The sequence below is a fragment of the Neodiprion fabricii genome, chromosome 2 (genome assembly GCF_021155785.1).
Source record: "Neodiprion fabricii isolate iyNeoFabr1 chromosome 2, iyNeoFabr1.1, whole genome shotgun sequence".
NCBI lineage: Eukaryota > Metazoa > Arthropoda > Insecta > Hymenoptera > Diprionidae > Neodiprion > Neodiprion fabricii.
Window position 1 is genome coordinate 18,479,624 of NC_060240.1, and position 20,121 is coordinate 18,499,744.

Here is a 20,121-nt window from a genome sequence, read left to right on the forward strand (position 1 = left end):
TAACATAGCTTATAGCACATCTGGAATTATGAAGAACATTTTAAAAAAAGTTTCATCAAAACCCGTCAAATAGATCTTAAGTTAAACCCGTACAAACATACATACAAAGAATTTTATATATTACATGTAGTATAGATTTCCCATGCGTTCCGCTTGAGCGGGTTTTAGAACTTTCCCCACTGTATCCTTCTACCTGAGGTCTCCTAACTTTAGCGAGGACTCCTCATTATAAGCGAACGAGCGATTGCGTCGAATCATGCACGAAGGCACTGCATTCGTATACGTAACTGTGATTATCTCATAACGAGGAGTGGTGACGATCATCGACGTGTGTGCGATTCTCGAGTCCAGGCGCCGAATTTCTTAGAATCCTATTCCCCTAACCGCCCTGACACTCTTATAACGAGGTAGTACTGTGATCGAAATTTGCAGCTCAAAAACTAGAACAATTTAATTTTTGATCCAGTTGGCAGGAATATAAATATAGATAGAATCGATACAAAACTGACTTCAACCGAAATTTTAATCAGTTATCTTTAATCTCTCGTTTTTGTTTGTCCAGAAAATGATTTTAAACAAAATTATACCTAATTTAATGTCATGCCCCCCACTCCCAATACTACATAATATAAAAGAAATAAATATTATCGTACAGCAGAATCATAATCAAGATTTAGGGGAGAGGTGGGCAAAATGGGTCACTTAAGAAAGGAATAACGTTAGACCAATTTTGACGCCATTTTTTTTTTTCTTTAGCCTTAAAATATATTTCAAGCTTATCGACACTTGATCTCATTTGATTATACAGGGAGCCCATTTTGCTCACTAGGGTCTATTTTCCTCCCCTCACCCCTATATAGATTACACTTGTAAAATAGTGATAACGTTGAAGTAGTCTAAGCCGGCATTCGCTATTCATTCGCTATATAAGATCGCAGGGCTGGCTAGCACTCCTACCATACAGCAGAACAGTGCTTTGGGTGCTGCCGTGTTCTTGCATTCAATTACACCTATGAGACTCAATTGGTGCATGCGAAATATGTGTATGTACTGGTCTCTAAGGCAGTTGTAGATCGGGCACTCCAGAATGAATTTTTCTAGTGTTTTTGGGAACTGCATGTTACAAATAGTGCAAATCTCTTGGGGTGATTTTGTATGAGATTCCGTTCTTTTCAGATCATCGAAATACATGAGACACGTCATTTTTTGTAAAACAATAAACTTTTCAGTCTGTTTTTTACTTCAATTAATTAATTTGCATCCATTGAAGTCTGTTATTCTCTTCCCCGTCTTTGACCTCTCATGATTATTGATATTATTGTCACTCTCGTTGTTGTTATTGCTATCGTCATCATCATTTTTATAAAATAACATGATGTACAAACAATTGCATCACACTGCATTTAAAATTTTTCATGATGTATAAGACGTTCTACCTATGCAGGTAAGAAAGATTTATAAATTATTAGTAGTTTTTGACACTATTTACAATTTTCACAGATTCACTACACAGTATTGTCATTGTTCTGAAAATTTTTTGCCATTTTATGAAATTCTACTCGTGTGTTACGTTTAACATTTCCACTGATCACTCACGCGACGCAATGTTTACGCTGTAGGTATATCTCTTAAGATATCAATTTTACAGGAAGAAAAGTTCGGAATAAAATCTATATTGTACAAATGTGATTTTGGCCAATTTTACAGTTTCATCAATCGTTAACTATGTGTATATTCAGCAATAACCATGGTTGGAAAGGTTTGCTGTGCTATAAATCAAAAACTGCATTATAAAAATAAATGTTCTGTACAAAAGTTGTCGAGAACTTTATTAGAGCAATTCTATAGAGGATTGCTGTAAAAATGGAAAAACCGGGTTTCAATCTCTTAATTATTCTCTGTTTCGTTCGATGTTTCAACAACTATGAATAATAAGTGAAAAAATTATGAAACTCAAATTGCAGAGCGTAAAAAAAGCTAAAACAAAGTACATGATCGAAATTTTTGTATCACGTCGAAGAGCCGAGTTATCGAAAAAAAAATTACCCTTTTCAAGATGGCGGAGAAGGCTTATAGAGAATCTTGGTCGACAATTTGAGGTTGAGTTTTCGAAGCCCCCACGCCCACACAATGTTTAAAAATTAAACTTTTCGATTTATTTTTCTTTCTTTGCCTCTTTTCGGACACAATGACTGGACTGATACGTTTCTTCAATGCTTTGTGCGGTCAGAAAACTGTCATACCTGTATATGTATACTGAATGATAACGAAATAACATACAAATATGTATAATGTATAATAGGATGATTCGAGAATTTTTTTTTTCCAACATATTTTTTTTAAACAACCTCTCAAGCTCAAGTCTAAGAAGTCGCTCTTGTGACTTTGATTTCACATTTATTTAACATAGGAAGATTTCACTTTTCGTTCAAAGTTAAAATACTCGTAAACTATTCTGTATTTTTCAAATCCATGCATAGATCCTTGAAGCTGATTCTTCAAGCTTCCCAACTCTATATAACAATCCATAATTATCATCATCAGAACACTACCGATTTTTTCGTTTCGGTATAAATGAGTAGTTTTCAGATGACTGTAATGTCTTTTCTAATTGTAACTATGCTTTCTTATAGAGATTTGAAAAACGTGAAGAACCAGCTCGAAAGATCTATGCATGAATTTGAAAAATTTGAATAGTTCCGAGTATTTTAAGTCTTAATATAAAATGACACGTTTCCATGTTAAATGAATGGAAATAAAAATCGGATCAGCAACCGTTTTTTCTATCAAACACCTACATTTCAGGGGGTGAAAGCGAAAACAACATTTTTTTCCTGAACCACCCTAATGTATATGTGATATAATGCTATGTGTGAATAAACTTTTATCCACAATTCCCGTTCTTCATTTACATAAAAAAGAAAATACGAAATGAGCTCTGCAACATATAAAATAATAATCAATTCAAAATTTATTCTATCCTCTCAGACTCGATTTTTTTTTTTTTTCAAACTATCCTTGTTATTGAATTCAATTCCTATTATTATTAATTATATACAATAAAATATAAGTGACGCAGGAAGGAATGACGTTACGGATGTACATCAGTCCGACAGGGTTTTAGGAGAAAGCATAATATGATACCCCAAAAACATGAGCCCGATATGAGCCCGATCGAACTCTCCTTGCACAGGTGCAGATGGATATACTCACATACACCCAATCAATTTTCACCTTGCTAAAATCATAGCACACTTTGTTGATACGATACGAATATCTTTTCGCAAAAACAATTCGATCTGGCTTCTATTTTGGATATAAAACTCAATCTTCTGAAACAATGTCGAACTGATGTGCCTCAAGTGACCTAACATTCTTTTAAAAATAATTACAGTTCACTGATTAACCGTTTACTTTTTACGAAATATATTTGCCATACTAGGCGTGTTTGACTTCTGTTGAAATATCTTACTCATCCTCTGACACATGTCCTCCACTCCCTGACCAACGTTCACGTTCGCTATCGCAAGAGACAGCCCGGAACTTGATGATGCCGATCTGTGAAAATGACAACAACTAAATATCTGTAATAGAAATCTGTATACTTGATTCATCGATGAATTTGGATTGCATTTTTAGTGATTTCACTGAAAAATCACGCACATTACCTACTTCTGTTAATGATTATTCTTGAAGCATACAAATGTGTTTATTCAAAGTAAACATTTTTCTTAAATGCACCCGTGCTCTGTTCAAGAGGATGGTATACTCTAATCTTTACCGATTGATTGCTGATTTCGTGACCTTGGTGAGTTAATAATTTGAACTTCGTCGATGTAGGTCACACTAAAAGAAAATAATGTAGTGACAACCATTCGGCTGGACATGAATTTGACGTCGTCAAAAATTATTTTCTTTCATACTGACCTATATCGACGAAGTTCAAACCGTGAAGTTTTACCGACCGCATTGAATGTCACTTATTTTGACTATTATCAAAGTCTGCACATGAATGATGTTGAAATACAGCAGTCAGCGCAATTTGATATGCAATGCTACCTACAAATATGGAAAAATAAGTTTGGTCTTACATAACAATAATGCCAAGAAATGAATTCCACTGATTGAATTACCACTTATCGCACAGATACATTTCCGCACGTTATTTGCGCACATAACAAGAAAGATTTTGGATAGTTTTATTTGAAATTGCATTTAAATCCGCACTGACTGCAGCATTTTGACATCAGTAATGTGTAGGCTTCGAGTCTAGGCAAAATTAGAGACACTTCACTTGGACGGTAAACACTGATATAGCATCCTCTTAATAAAAAGATTTGACTTTCAAGAAAAGTCTATGAATCGTGAGCTGCGATACACATAAACAGGGGGAAAAAAGTACATGAATTCAATTGGTAATCCCGCGAGAATGTTAAAAAAAAAAATTCAATGTTATTTGAGATACATTTACAAAGAATGTGACTAATTAGAAATTCTCAAGTCGTTTTCTATTTTAAATTGAGAATAATGAAGGTTTTTTTTCAAATGAGAAAGTAAAAGTAAGATACAAAAAGGAGGCGTGAGCTTTGAATTCAGTAATTCAGTTTCATTGTAAGCAATTTACCGTTCCAATGGCTTCTCGGAATCCAGCCTGGACGTGGCCTCCTTGAGTAACGAATTCACTAATTCTATGTGCTGAGGTTGGGTTTGGTTGACGAGCACTTCAAGGTACCTAAGCCCAGGCAAAAGAACACCGGTAATGCATTGATTACTGAGTGGACAGTAGACAAGGACCGAGTAGGCTTCGACGAGGGAATTTGTGAGCTCGATTTTTCGCCCCTGCTGAAGAGCGGAGGCCGTTATGCCCGCTAACTGGGTAGCTATCACTGAAAGTTAAAGAGACGGTCGTACAAATTGTATAGAATACCAAATCAGCAATTAGTATATTTTGTAAGATGTGGGGAACCGAAAATAGGCGATATCTGAATGACTATTGCGTGTGGCACGAATAGAAGGGGAATGTTGTAATCACACAAGTCAGATATCACCTATCCGCACATGTCACACACACCATAGTTTTTGTAACACCTCTGTGCGGAAAGTTTTATTTGAGTTGCTACTGGCAGCGCATAAATTTCATGTTAATTAACTTATGACGAATTCGACTTGCAGAAAAAGTGGGCCCTGTTTCTGTAAATTGGATTCGCCATTGCGCTCAATGACACAGTGCGAGATGTTAAGTTATTTGAAATTCCATATGTGCCAAAGAAAGCCTTAGTGTGGAAAATGAAGAATTTCAATTATAGGCATGTGTCAACGTTATTTTTTTGCAGTGTTCAAAAGTGGGGCGTTTCATGTACGATTGATGGGGTATGAAAATCCATTGAATAATCATATTCCACTAAGGCTTAATGGGAGTTGGTATGTGTAATGTACCCACGCAGTTAGCCTGTGTGAATGGATATGAAAGTAGGTATGTGTGCGTGCACGAGACGGGCGCGACGCTCGATGAACAGGGTAACTGCTAAACAGCCGAATCATGAGCATTCATTCGTAAGGTGACACGTGTACGAATCAGTAACATCATAATATACTTAGTTTAGTGTGAAACGGTCTACTTTTATTTAATTTTGCCTGATCGATCCTTCCTCACCCTGCAACACTACAGTATGTCAGCAAAATTAAATGGTTAGTTGGCAAGAGTTCAAATAGCCAGTAAGTATGGGTATTGTAATATGTACTGTCATGCATGGTCAATTGACATACAGACATTATATCATTTTTACCCGTGATTTTAAAGGAAAATAAAAAACCCAATGTTACTGACAAAACACCTAATTTCTTGTTATTTTACTATAAAATACTCATAAATTGCGAACATTACCGACTAGCACTTCACCCTGAATCTAATGGAAACATTGCCCAGGGCTGGCTCTCTTTGGTAGGATATAGTTATTCACCGGATCATCGAACTTTCCAAAGATGTGTTGCAAAAAACGTTAGTCAAATTTTCGTTTGATAAATGACTTACCATCTTCTGTGTAATTTTGGGGACAGTTTGGCGCGATACTTGAGAGAGCAGTGACCAAAGAAACTGCCAATGATGACGGGATGCCCTGTGGTTCTCGAGCTATCATTTCCAGTGTTAACCGCGCTTTATCCCTTGCCTCTTTGGCTCCACACTCAGTGACAAGATGAGCTAGTGCTGGGATAGCGGCAGCTTTGACTGTTCTGCAATGAGGTATTTTTGAATTAGTTGACAAATGTAATGTTATTGGAGATTTGGATCTGTTAAATAATTCTTTGATATAGAAATCATCCTTACAAATCAGTGTCATTGGCCAGTGTCACTATGGCTGGTGCTACTCTTGTGTTGGCTAAATGGTCCGTAATATGAGATATTACAGAACTGAATAAAACTGCAGTCGCACATCGGACTGTCGATCTTTGATGAACCACTCCTATATTTAACATGTAGATATTATGTTCAAATTTACACTTCTTAAAATGGTGTAGTGAACAATCTCAGACTAAATTTATTTGCTATTTTTGTTTTGAAGGTGGATTTATCTCAATCAGGTTGTTCAGTTAAATATTTCTGTTTGAAGTAACTGGATTAATAACTTTTCCTAGTAAGTAGCAAGATACTGACTTTAAATTAATCTTGTTACAGAAAACGAGAGAATTATATCTTTAATTATGTTATAGCGGTTCAAGGGAGCGTAAAGTTGTCTGTAAACAAAAGCATTAACACAATTCAGAATCACATAATATCGATTACGAAAAGGATTCATTGTGACTATCGAAATTGTTTCTGAATCGTTATAGTAGTTTAAATTCTAGGCACTCATATATACCATCCCAGAGAGCGTTAAGAACGTGTTCCTGCAGTCGAGTTTCATTACAGAGTCTGATAACAGCCATTTGTAGACTTGCACTGCTGACGCCGCTTATAGCCACGGCAACAATAAATTGATTCAATGCTTTCGTTACTTCAGTCACATCAAGGGTCGATAGAATCGTCAAGTACGCCGGAATCAACATTAAGCTCAGAGCTCCTCTGTCGGATGTCAACATTATGAGTTGTTGCTCAAGTTCCGACAATTTGGCAGCAAAAATGGGCTGAATCTGTAAAAATGATTACATTATTGAAATGGAACTAATTGATTTTTACGTTGTTGTTTTTATTCTGTTAGCCTATTTTCTGATAGGTCTTTTTAGGATTCATTTTAAAGGTTGAGCTTTTAAATTCATTGAATTTACATCATAGCGATGTTTCATGGAAAAAAAATTGCTTCTTTTTATATGTACATTAAGTAGAATATTTGAAAATAATTGGGTCGTATTTTCTGTTTCCATTAAAAATAGTAATAGCAAAAGTCATATGCAATTGAATTTTTCTATTTTCAATATACAGGGTGATTTAAGGCTATCGTCCCATAAAATACCATTGTATTCAGCGCAAAAGTGCGAGACCGAACAGTTTTTTGTTTCTAATGGAAAATTTGCCACTTGCGAAATACAGCCATTCAAAATTGGCTAATCCGGTAGTATCTCGTGGCTCCAAATAAGCCTGGAGAATCCTATTTTGATTGTCATGGGCTCATCAGCTATCCTGAGTCATCAGTTGCGATCTGATTCACCAATTTTGATCAGCTATAATTCACAAACCACAAATTTCCTATAAATAATGAAAAAACACATTACAGTCGCAGATTATTACAAGGAACACTGGTTGCGTATGGATCGATAGTCCTAGGTCACGAAGTACAAAGATATACTTTAGCATCGGTGACACAGTACCTTTTCTCAACCGGTTATATCAGCTTCAACTTTGTTTCAGATGAAAAAAAGAAATTTGTACAAACTATTTTTCTCCAAACTATTGAATGTAACTTCCCCTTTTCATATATTCCAAAAACTTTGCCTTTTTGATAAAATTGCTTGGGATAGTTAGAAACCATTAGGCAAAATGCTGCTTTAGAATATGAATATTAAAAAATTGAATGAAGTCGTGAGCGTTTTTAGAATGGTATGTGCAATAAGAACATCAAGAAGATTGGTTTTTCTTCCAAATTCTTTTAAGTTAACGTGTCAAGTGTTTGTCTGGAAATTTTATACCAACTTCTTTCATGTTTCCATCTGGAATATTTTTGTGATAATTCATATTGCTATAGATCTAGTTAAACCCATAACAAAAGATGCTGAAACTACGTAAGTCTGTAAATACATTGAATTACACTGTAGTCATAGTTACTTCCTTCTAACAGGTGTAACCGTAACAATACTGACCAATGTATAGTATCCATTAACAACTTAATGGTCGAGAAATATATTCAATTGGTCAACCAAGCTGTTGTTTCGATTGTAATTTTGGCATCAATAAAATGGATTGAGCCTGACTGAAAATTTCTGTTGTTTTCAACTATATTTCTCACTCTACTGGAATGATCAATATTGATGATAATATTGTAGCATGTTTATCTGACTCGGAGGCTATGTTGTATGTCCAAGTTCAGGCATAATGTTGGATAAAATGGTCATCACTACTCATCGTCAAATGAGAGGGACATGAATTACTTGTGGGATTACTCTATGGCTCTGGAATAATAGCCAACAATAAGTAATGGTGAATTAAAAAATTGTCCATTTTGTTACACATCATTATTTTTTGAACTCGTTTTCTTCAAAACGTGGTTATCAAAGTCAGTCACTACAATATTTTGAAAACGGCCCAACCGATTTAATTGACATTCCGAGACAATTTCGAATATACATCATTACATAAAAAAAAAAAGAAAAAAAAAAGCGCTTTATTGTATTTGAGGAATCCGGTCATATTGTATTTTTTAAATCAAATAGACAATGAGAAATCATCGAGCCATGTCGATGCGGGACATGATTGATGTTCACTTGAGCAAGAACACGTTGTGCAAATAAAATTGGTAAAAACGAACCTTAATTGGTGGCTGAAAAGTTGTTTAGATAAAAATTTTCAAAATTCACCAGTAATATGTAATACAGATTATTATTCAAAGTATGACTTATTTCAGAGGCTGAGAAAATAAGGTTCACTTACGTGATTGTTCTTGATATCCAAGGTCAATAATAAAAAAAAAAACATTCATAGAGGTTTGACTTTCAACCCTTTAGTGGGGGTCCTCCTCAGAACTATAACATTTATTAAACATTACTTACGTTATGCATAATTCAATTAACAATGAACAAAAAAACAAGGAAAAAAGGGGTCGAAAATTGGCCATCGAAGAACAATGGTTATCAAAGCAACCGACAAGTGTCAAGAAAATGCTAAAAGACAAGATGGTATATTAACTTAATTTAACAAAGAAAGACCGCTTAAAGTCAATCGCTGAACCAAATCAGGAATTTTAAACAAAAACTACATCTGTTAACAATCATCTCCGTGTGTAAGCCTAGGTCATTATTTGTAAGAAGGTTAGACCCATCAATCTCCCAATCATCAATATCCATCCTCTAAACCATCATGAAAAAGATTTATCGTAAGCAAGCATGAGACAATACACTTATCCTTCTCTTTTGGAGACATTATTTTCTTAATAAATCAATGGAAAACTCTTATGACGGTGTAAGCTGAATTGTACCAGGTACCCTGGTAAGCGCCCCAAGAGAGAACTCACAATCAACGTCAATAACAAGAGAGACCGATGACCCCAATCAAATACAAAAGATCACACGGCATCAAGTATCGTGGGGCCAACAGATCCAACTATATAAATTTCCAAGTTGGATCATCGGTTGAGAATGGGCTAACGTATTTGAAATCAGGTTGTAATACCACTTATTTAAGTTGTCAGTGTCAGATCTCAAATTCACGACATTATTATCACCTACTATGTCACACATATCTGAAATCAAGGTTTTCCCATAGTCCTTTTCCCCACAGAGGATACTGACATCAAAGAGGTTAAAATTATGGTCGCAATCTATCCTATGTTTTGTCAAGACTAATTCTTTTTCCAAATCAGCAAAAATATTGCGTTTATGTTCGTTAATTCTTGTCTTAAGCAACCTACTAGTCTGGCCGATGTAAAGTTTGTTGCAATCATTACAAAGTATTTTGTAAACCAGATTCAAACATTTTTCTTTCGGAACACATCTGACTTGGAATCTACTAAGGACCCTGTCGAGTGCTTATGACAAACCGTTCACATACAGGTACTTCATTATTGATCCGAAACACCTATTCTTAAGAATTACTAATCTGGTTTCAATACACCGATCTACTAAATTTGTAGCGTTATTCTTGCAAAGCGAAACTTCTTTAATAAATTAATTTTTTAAAAATGAAACGCGACTCTTTGTCTCTTGATATTAACAGTGATTGTGTGCTCTCTCTTGACGTGTTTACCGGGGCATCTGGTATAATTTGATTTACACCTTCATAACTATTTTCCGTTGATTGATTAGGAAAATAATGTTTCCAAAAGAGCTGGATAAGTGAATTATGTCCTGTTTGCTTGTAGTAAGGTTTTTTGATGATGGTTTGGAGAAAGTATCTTGATGACGGTAAGATTGATGATGGTTCAAACCTTTTTACAGATGACGGACCCAAGCTTATACACGGAGATGATTGTTAAGAGATGTTTTTGTTTAAAATTCCTGATTTGGTTCAGCGATTGACTTTAAGCAGTCTTTCTATGTTAAATTAAGTAAGTATACTATCTAGTTTTTTAATCTTTTTCTTAACACTTGTGAGTTGCTTTGATAACTTCTTCGATGGCCAATTTTCTTCCCCTTTTTCCCTTGTGTCTTTGTTCTTCGTCAATTGGATTACGTACAACGTAAGTTAGGTATGTGTAATAAATGTTACAGTTCTGAGAAGAACCCCATACAAAGGTCTGAATCGTAAACATCTATGGATGTTTTTTATTATTGATCTTGGATACCAAGAAACATCGTGTATGTAAATAATAAGATCGATTAATTCGTCTGCATAATGTTTCACTTCATGCTTTTGAGTTTTTAACAAAATATCGAAACTAGTCGCAGATCAAAGAACAAATTAAATTAGCCGAACCATGCTGATAAAGGCAAATGAATTTTTTGTCCAATACAAGTTTGGAAAGTAAGATTTTCGAAGCTTATGAAGCGTGCCTAAGGTACCCCATTTCTAAACAGTACAGTAAAAAGGCACTGGCGCATGCGCTTAGCTGAAATTTTGAATTTTACACATTAAGGCTTTCTTTCGTCTCATGCACACTTTCCGATAACTTAATTTTACGCACAGACTTTTCACACCACTAGCGTAACATCATTGTGCTGAATTTAACCAGAAATTTGCACCTTTCGGTTAGGTTTCATCAGGTCAGGCCAGTGCCTCTGGACCTCTTGATTTCCTTTGATCGACTTGTTTTAAATTTTTATTACACTCGTTTGCTTCGCAAATCAAACTTTCCTTCACAGGTATTGCAAAAAATAGTGTGTGTTACACATATGGCTGGGCAATCTCTGACTTGTGTTTACAGTGCCCACCTTGGCTCATGCTGAAAACTTCACACGCAATGGAAATTCCTCACTTCGCGCGTTAGTAACACAACATTCTATTTCGCGCGATATGGAATGTCATTACAAAATGATTTATTTTCAATATTCCATAAACTGGTTTGATTCGCAATTTTTATTAGGCATTGGATAGGATGGTTGTTTCATACCGACCTTTGATACAGTTATGTGTCTGCCAAAGGCACAGCAGAGAGAATGTATATATGTGATGAAAGCATTCAAAACAGCTTCTTGGGTAACGTTGATCGATTTCACTACGTCAATTACATCTGGTAATCTGTAAAAACCAAGTACAATCAAACAGAGAAATTAAAGTTATTATTAAAATAAAGTAAGTAATAGGAGGAACAAACAATTTATTAGATAGCCACTCTAATTCTGGCCAAGTGTCATTTTCCCATGTGTTTGCGAAGAATGCGTGAAGCACAGCTGTAATGTCCATATCGCCTTCATAAAATACTCTCGGATTTAACAGGGACAGCTGGCAAAGGGCGGAAAACTCGTCTGCTGCTTAAAAAAATTATTTTATTATTAATGTAAGATCAGATAATGAGTCAACTTATTATTGTTTGGGGCTTCCTACGTCGAAAATTATTCTACAATTTTAATTACGACATCTCACATTGTTCGATAACTCGAGACACTGTTTAAAACGATTTTTCCTTTGTATTGACCAAGATACTAGTTTATTAATTTGAATGGGGAAGAAAAGATGACTCGATCACAATGGAAAGCCATATGTACTTACGTAAGTCCGAAGGTTTTGATTCTTGAACAAATGCTTTGACATTCTCAGTGTTAGCAACGCATACAACGGTATGCGGTAGGAGGTACTGCAGCACATTGATAGATGCAACAGCTCTATCTCCGTCAGAATGAATTTTGTTCTGGATATTTTGGTGGTGTGAGGGCTTTAGCTGGCTCCTTAATTTGCTAAGTATTCGTGGCAGCAGATGGGACTGAAATCTTCCAAGTGTAAGCGCCCATTGCGCTATCACTGGTACAAGAATTTTAGCTGCAGCTTCAACCACTGTAGATGAGGAATCATCCAGAGCAGTAAGAGTCAGTTCTTCACACTGAAATATTAATGATTGTTACAAAAACGAGTAGTAAGACAAAATGCATGGTCGTTAGCTGCCAGTTTCTCTCAATAAATTGAAAAAAAAAGAGTATTTTATTGGAAAATTGAGTAGCAAGTGACTCATACAATCTAAGATGGACCGCATATTCCATGCGATGAAAACGAGTTACAACCGCTTTATGTAGTGTTACTATTTGTGAACTCTAATATTGATTCAATTATGTGTTGTCACAAAATGCTATTGTAAGTGAATATTAAATTGAAAGAAATAATTCTATATATCTTACATCGTGGTGCTGTTGCATTAATTCTTTCATACGAGTCTATAAAATGAAAAGCTGATGATCATATAGTTTTATCACCTGGAAATATTTGTCCGGATCATCCATTAATGCTACTAATAGCGCCAGAGTCTTGACAACAGTAGCTCTGACCACGGGCTCCGTATCTTCTAGAAGCATTTGCTGCAGCATAGAAAGCATTAAAGAATTTCTTGTTGTGCCTGAAATATGTGGAGCCAAGGCTGAGCAGCATTCTGCAGCCAGCAGTCTTCGTTCCAGATGCTTGTGCTGACTCTGTTCCCAACACTGGCCCAAAACTTCACCAGTTTCTATGGAAGTCTTCGAACATTTCGCCATTGCCACTAAGCCTGGTGATAGTGACAAAATATGAGATAAAGATAAGTTGATAATTGTTTTACAGCACAATTTTATACACCAAGATAACTTTGTGAAATGGACCCTTCCAAGCTACCCAAGTGACTACATGCCTGACATTACTTGTTGTTAGCTGGCCCGGCTTGAGCGTGACGGGTTTACTTTACAAGATCCCTCACACATGCATTTGATTTTAGAGGGCTTACCAGCTAATATCTTCAACCTCTCCTCCTCCTGCGGCCTCTTTTTCAGGTTAAAAAGTAACTGCAGTAACTTTTCCCTCTCGCGACTGTTCGTGTGCAGTTGTACTGCGCTAAGAATTAGAGGTATTGTCTCTTCTCTTTTATTAAGTATAACGTTTGGTATTATTCTGGGCAAAGAGTACGTCAATATGTGAATAATACTTTTCTGAGTCACGCTATTCCTCAGTGGATCTTCTATGAATGCTGTTGCAGGGTTGGACGTGTTCACCACGCAATGAGTTACTACTTCTCTCTCAAAATTGGCTGGTAAGATTCTGAAAAATTAGGGATAATTTTGTCAACTATTGCTTTGACCCAGCTTATCTTCCTCAAAATATCACACCTGAAAGAAGAGTCACAAGAATCCAGTCGTGGCTGTTTCGTTACATCAGGTCTAGGCAATTGTAGCGTTGTCCATTCTCGATCTCCCGGATCGGTTTCATTCAGGCTAGTCACAACTGAGGTTGTATCATCTCCACAAGATTCTTGAGTCATGTTAGAAATATCCTGGAGCATCGAATCAAGAATCTCAAACTTTTCAGGGGTTGATGAGTTGGAGTTTATCGTTTGTATCGTCCCTGTGCTATCCTAGATATATAAAATTATTCGACTTTTTTGCTTACTTTGTTGAATCTTCAGTTTCAGTATTTTCGATTAAGCAGGTTTCAAGATATTTTTAGTGAGCATTTATTTGCTCTCACCTTTGTCTCGCCAAGTATTAAATCAGTTTCACTCGAAACTAAAAGTCCTTCTAGCTCTGATTTTTCTCGCTCTAAAACAGCTCTTTGTTCTTTCAATTGCTGTATTTCAAAAGTCTGCACAAGAAAACATAAGAGAACCAGTTACACCGCTAATCCATATTAACAAAGCTTCGTTTTTCTAGTGCTGGAAGGCAATAACTACATAATTTTATAGAAAAATTCTTCAAACTAAAACTACATGATTATTTTAGTGTAGCGGACAGGTTTCACAAAATTGGGTTTCACAAAAATCAATGACTACAAGATATTAAGGATATTTATTCATACCTCGTTTTTTTCACTCTAATAGTGAAGTACTAACCATTTCTTTCAACTCTTCATCTTTGTCAACTGTTTCCGAATTCAAATCTTGAACAAATTCTGTTTGTACACTGACATTTGCTGAGTGTGGTTTGTCGTGGCCGCTAGCCCTCATGAATTCCCTGTATATCTGCAAGAGCTGTGCAGGTTTTGGAATATTCAACCCAACATCATCCCAGTCCTCGAAATCTTGGTTTTCATTCTCATCACTGAATGTAATAGACGTCAGCTTATAGGAGTGAGCTAAGAGGTACTCGTTGACAAGATAATTAAGCGCTCGCTGTTCGTGAGGTTTGATTGGGAAATCAATCACTATTTGTTTGTCAAGCCCTGTATCTGGCGTCATTGCTTCAGACTCTTTAAAACAAGAGAAATAAATTTAACATGAGATATCATATTATCAGGAGGGCAAATACATGATATCCAATGAGCAGCGTCACCTGTGGCGACGGTAAGGTTGGCCCTAAGTGCCGAAATATTTTCCCTTGCTTTTCTGAGCTCAAATTCCAGTATAGCGACACGTTCATCTATTCCGCCACCGTCCTCCGAATATCTTGTCATATCGAGTGAGTCTAGGGTAGCTTGACTGAGTGACCTAGCTAGTGAAGTAAGATTGATTTATGAATAATGTCTAAGGATTAAATAAATAAATACGAGGTGCTCACTGAAACAGTTGGTCAAGGAAATTAAGAAAAAGGATTCAACTCATGATGAAAATTGCTGAGGAAGTATGGCTCATATTCGAAAAAAGATGGCCAAACAGCTGACAATGGCCATGAAGCATTATGAGATAGTCAAGGTTTTGAAAAGCAGTACAGTGGATATGACATTGAAATTATACAAGTTGATTGACAAACTTGTGACACGTAAAATATTTACAAGCAAGAATTATTTAAAGAAAGTCTACTCACGCAAAGCAATGTAAGGCTCCGGCTTGATGTTTTGAGTCTCAAAGTTCCCTGGATTTGAAAAATAATCCCTAAGGATAGGCAGTTCACTTCCTGCTTCGCATAATTCAGCGTGCATCTCCAATGCGGTGAGTAATAGTCTTTCGTTAAGTAACTTGGTTGCGATATCGTCGTACGATACTGTAGGATTTGCTGGCTGCGATGCATCTTCTGTAGCATTGACATGTTGCATAGAAAATTCAATCAGACTGTCTGATGAATTTCACTCAGTTTCTGATTTCTCGTTTTCAATTTTTTTTTTTGAATATGATTAACAGCAAAATTTTAAGGACAGAAGTAACATTCATGCTCATGTTGCAGAATTCAACCGCAAAAAAGGGTGGGACAGAAAATACAGACAAATAAACAATAAGTAGAATAGGTACAACATTTCTTCTTGACCATTTATTCTATTTCATATAATGGGGAGTTTTCCAAGAAATAGTTATAGTCATAACACTGTTACCTTTGACTGGTTCGTTAGTATGACTTGTGCTGAATAAATCCTCAACCTCTTCAATGGACTTGGCCATTCTTCGTCTGCGTAGTTTACAACAGTATGGGTGGGTGAAATTGTTGCATGAATGTGATATGTCGTGTGAGCATTTGCTTGTTAGAAACAAAAGAATAAATCGACTACGGACGTTCTAATAATTACTACGTATCATATAACCCCAATGTCCAGCTGGCACCCGTGGCTGTTTCGTTTTGACGGCTGTGAACAGCTGCGGACTAATGCAGGGTTGCCAAACTCTCGATATCTCAAGACGCCGAAAGCTGTCGAGCAAGTAGCCAATCCAAAGATTTCTCAAAGGCGCCAAAAGTCGCCGTGGAAGATTCGTATGTAGCCAGAAACAGTATACTTCCGCGTGAGTTGACTGGTCTTTTAAAATCGAAATCTTTGAAATGACTAACTAGCCTCGAATACCTTGTAATCCATATAAATTTATTAGGAAGCTAGAAAGTATGGATAATAAAGTAGCTGTTTGTCATAGAATTACTTTGGATTGTTCTACACTTGCTCGTTTAGTATCACATTGTGAGTATATTTGGTCTACAACGTACGCGACTCATCCCATTTTCTTCCTATTCCAAGAATTCAAATTATTTCCGAAAAATTTCGAACATTTCGCTGAGGTCAGTCTCGTTATGTTTGTTTTTCGAATTCATCGAAGTTTCAGCTTCGGATGCATACACATGTAGGACGAGTTGAATTTGTTGATCATTGCAGTTGTTGGCTTGAATGATTTGCAGCACTTTCCGAACACTGAAATGCAGCGGTATTCGTAGAAGAGCTTCGAGCATGGCAATTTCCATTTTATTGCAAATTTGAGTATTAATAAACGTCAGTGCTAAGCAAGTTCTCTTTACCACTGCATTGCTAGTCGAAATGACCAACATCATTAATGTTACGTGCCAGCCGGTATCCACGGCGGCGCCCTCCCTGCGCCCTACCTGACCAGCGTGCAGTTACCATAAGAGAGCCTTACGTGCTCTTACCGATAGTCGTGGATTAATACTAACACACATAGTCGCCATCATAACGTCCAAATTCTTATATCGATAGTCCTCACACGCTAGATTAACCGTTATTTTATCAGTCATATTCATAACATACATGGTATGTATATTTTTTCTCATTTAACCGTTATACCTTTCAACATTAGCTTTCACATAAAACCTTTGATTTACGACCTCACCGTAACAACCCAAGTAATAAACACCTGCAGTAACTGAGATAATCGAGTAGACTAAACACCGGAAACATGGGAAGAGAAATCACGGATAATTCACAGATAAAGAAACCCCTATTCCCAGAATCCAGGATAGCGCCCTTATTTTAACGATAACAAGACCAATCAGCGATTCGCCGCTTGCTTCTCTAAACCAACTACCTCGCGCTAATCCACCACCGAGATCTCATGCACGAATCAGAAATCTTACCCTCAATTATTTCATCATCCTTAACCAATCATCCGAGACCCGCGAGAAACCGCGACTCCTTTTGAACTCCTCCTACTTTTCCTCTAATTCAACCTCTCCAGAAAATAGAATAGATCAGAAGAACTTCAGACATCATAGAGAACAGATCAGATCTCTACCAAAATCCTAGAATAAAATCATTATAAGTCATTCAGAACCTTCGAGACTTGTAACAGTTTGTCACTGCGATAGTGATTAACACCAATCTGTACCACGATTGTAAACCTACCATCGAGAACTGGAAGGAGACCGTTAATAAATGTGTTACTATGTGTTTTATTAATGTGTAATAAAACACCCAAGTGTTGTCATAAATAATTATTTCAATCACGCATAGTGATGGTTGGCACGAGCCCTACCTAACGAACTTTCAGAATTGTAGGCGAGTTGAACGAGAAGATCTGAGGAGCTGATCAGCGGATTCCCGAGATTTAGATACACCAACTACGTAAGTCAGGAGAACGATTTAAATCACGCGGCGAATCAGAATCGACTCGAAACGTTCCTCTCGGAACGTAACATTAACACAAGAAAGAAAAGAACAAAAACGAGTAAGGTAGCCAAAAATCGCCACCTCGCCAAATAAAAAAAAATTGACGCCGAAACAGCAGCCGTGATAACCAATTTTGCGATGAGTAGCCAAATTTGCAAACCCTTTACTAGAGTCTCTATCATGGTCTTATTGTAACATCCGAACGGAACATATGTTTTATCGATTATTATTATTATTATACGTCACTTTTATCAACTAACCGAACTCAGCCACCTGAACTCACCACTGCTCGTATACTAAAAAACTATACGCGTTTTGTCCCCGTTTTTTAGTTCCTCTACGTGGCGCTAGTAGACTTCTGACACGCTCGCTGCCCTCGCTGACCTCGCGCGAGCTTGTCAGACAACTACTAGCGCCACTAGTGGTGGAGATTAGCGGCAGAATCGCGGGACATTTTGCGAACCACTTTTAGCAGCGTGTGTCAGAGGGCTGACCGAACTCGAAGGACGAGAATCTTGTAACCAGAAGGTATCAAAACAACTGTCTAATTATTTGAAATATTCCTAGATGAAAATAACTATGAAATTCACTAACCAGAGCCTAGAGCCATGTTACGAGATCTTCGGACTACAAGAAGTTATAATATTATTATACACTATTTTATATTATTATTATATTAACACCATAATCAACCGACACCATTATATCCAATTATTATATAACACTCAACAATGTCATTCGCGCATTCGGAGCTAAGAGCTCCATATAGCCTGGAGAATAGAGGACTGTAAAACCTATAGACTTATAAAGATAGACTGAGCGCTCCTATAAGAGGCACTGACAATTACATATGAAGGACAGAGATATACCGGGAATACTGCTTTCTCTTTTCAATCGGCGTCATGGTGGCATACAACGGAGCAGTGGAAGTGGAACATCAACAGATATAGGCGCATAATTTCGCCTCATTCTCCTCTACCGCCTCGATGCCCGCCACAAATATCGTCAGAGAGAGAAAGGAGTACTCCCGACATATTTCTGTCCTTTAAATGTTTGCTTCAAGCGGCTCATAAGAGCGCTCAGTTTATCTTTATAAGTCTATGGTAAAACCATAGATACATATAATATAGAACCGACATAATGTAAAGCTATATGCACTGCTGCAATGATCCATAAAACCAGTGACTGCGAAACCTTCAAAATCGTAAAAATCAATTATCTAGCATGAATTATAAACTTTTCTCCGTAACACCGTATTGTAGGCAACACATACAAGCGTTCGGAGGTAATGTAGATCTTCAATATGGAACCATACAGAACTCTACCTGGAGAATATATTAGGAAGCTTAATGACAAAACGATTGTAGGTAAATCAACTTACCGGATGATTCTGTAAGGCGAAACAGCCAAACAGAATTACAATTATTGTATAAATACAATAACAATAGATCCTTCAAGATGAACAAAGCTTATAATAGTTCTTAGCTGGAACGTACGAAAACATATCCCTAGCTCCTTACAAGTATTGCCCGATACCAAGGAATAAACTCAAAGATGTACACGTGGCAACGCCCAGTAACAGGCAACCAACAAACATAAGAACAACGCTCCAATACCTTTCAAGCCGTTCCATATCAATATCACAATTAACAATTACCGAAGGGAATCATACGAAAAATATATACGTAAACTTATTCCAAAACTACGAACTATCACATCCTTAAATACCCTAATTCTATTAAGATTGTTACAACACGAACTCCTAAGAGTATTCGCAGCAGCGCAATCATAGTATTAGCTTTAATACCAAATGAATAGCAAGTATGTCCCATAAACAACTACTATTGTACTCCAGGTGAATAATGATAATAATTAATTATAACATATACGCAATTCCATATATTTACACGCTGTCAAACTAGCCAAATAATAAGTATCCAATATGGTAATCTTAATATATAGACTTTGTAACGAAGAGGATAGTAAGAACATTTAGGAAGTAAACTACAACTAGAACTCTGCGCATCATAACCTCGCCACAACATATGACACCATCACGAAACATGGGTCACCTCTATCACACGTGCATTGTGATCACCATATTAGGAAATAGC

General features: G+C 36.6%; 1 protein-coding gene across 3 annotated transcripts; it reads right to left on the minus strand.

The window, feature by feature from the left end:
* Window positions 1–841: 841 nt before the first annotated feature.
* On the minus strand, window positions 842–16,258 carry LOC124176295 (RAB11-binding protein RELCH homolog). 3 transcript variants are annotated; one of them, XR_006869344.1, is made up of 18 exons: window positions 15,998–16,258; window positions 15,496–15,702; window positions 15,025–15,183; window positions 14,586–14,941; window positions 14,225–14,338; window positions 13,867–14,111; window positions 13,488–13,798; window positions 12,988–13,274; window positions 12,293–12,620; window positions 11,898–12,051; window positions 11,698–11,821; window positions 6,858–7,128; window positions 6,326–6,461; window positions 6,032–6,231; window positions 4,625–4,886; window positions 3,473–3,558; window positions 2,047–2,243; window positions 842–1,436 (listed from the first exon to the last, which is right to left on the minus strand). XR_006869344.1 is itself a non-coding variant. In XM_046557392.1 (17 exons), exons 1-17 carry the CDS (start codon window positions 16,062–16,064, stop codon window positions 2,227–2,229), a joined length of 3,324 nt encoding a protein of 1,107 aa, XP_046413348.1. In that variant the 5' UTR covers window positions 16,065–16,258; the 3' UTR covers window positions 842–2,226. The 3 variants fall into 3 exon arrangements, 2 of the variants coding, with proteins under 2 accessions (XP_046413348.1, XP_046413347.1); XM_046557392.1 differs by having other exon boundaries at window positions 842–2,243; XM_046557391.1 differs by lacking the exons at window positions 842–1,436; window positions 2,047–2,243 and having other exon boundaries at window positions 3,213–3,558.
* Between the last annotated feature and the right edge of the window lie 3,863 nt (window positions 16,259–20,121).

What these genes read in the sequence shown, in the direction of transcription:
- LOC124176295 (XM_046557391.1), bottom strand. Translation starts at nt 16,064, where the DNA reads ATGGCCAAGTCCATTGAAGAGGTTGAGGATTTATTCAGCACAAGTCAT. An exon ending in TACTAACGAACCAGTCAAAG is followed by an intron (nt 15,703 to 15,997) that starts GTAACAGTGTTA and finishes TCAATGCTACAG; the next exon opens with AAGATGCATCGCAGCCAGCA. An exon ending in ATCAAAACCTTCGGACTTAC is followed by an intron (nt 12,052 to 12,292) that starts GTAAGTACATAT and finishes TTTTTTAAGCAG; the next exon opens with CAGACGAGTTTTCCGCCCTT.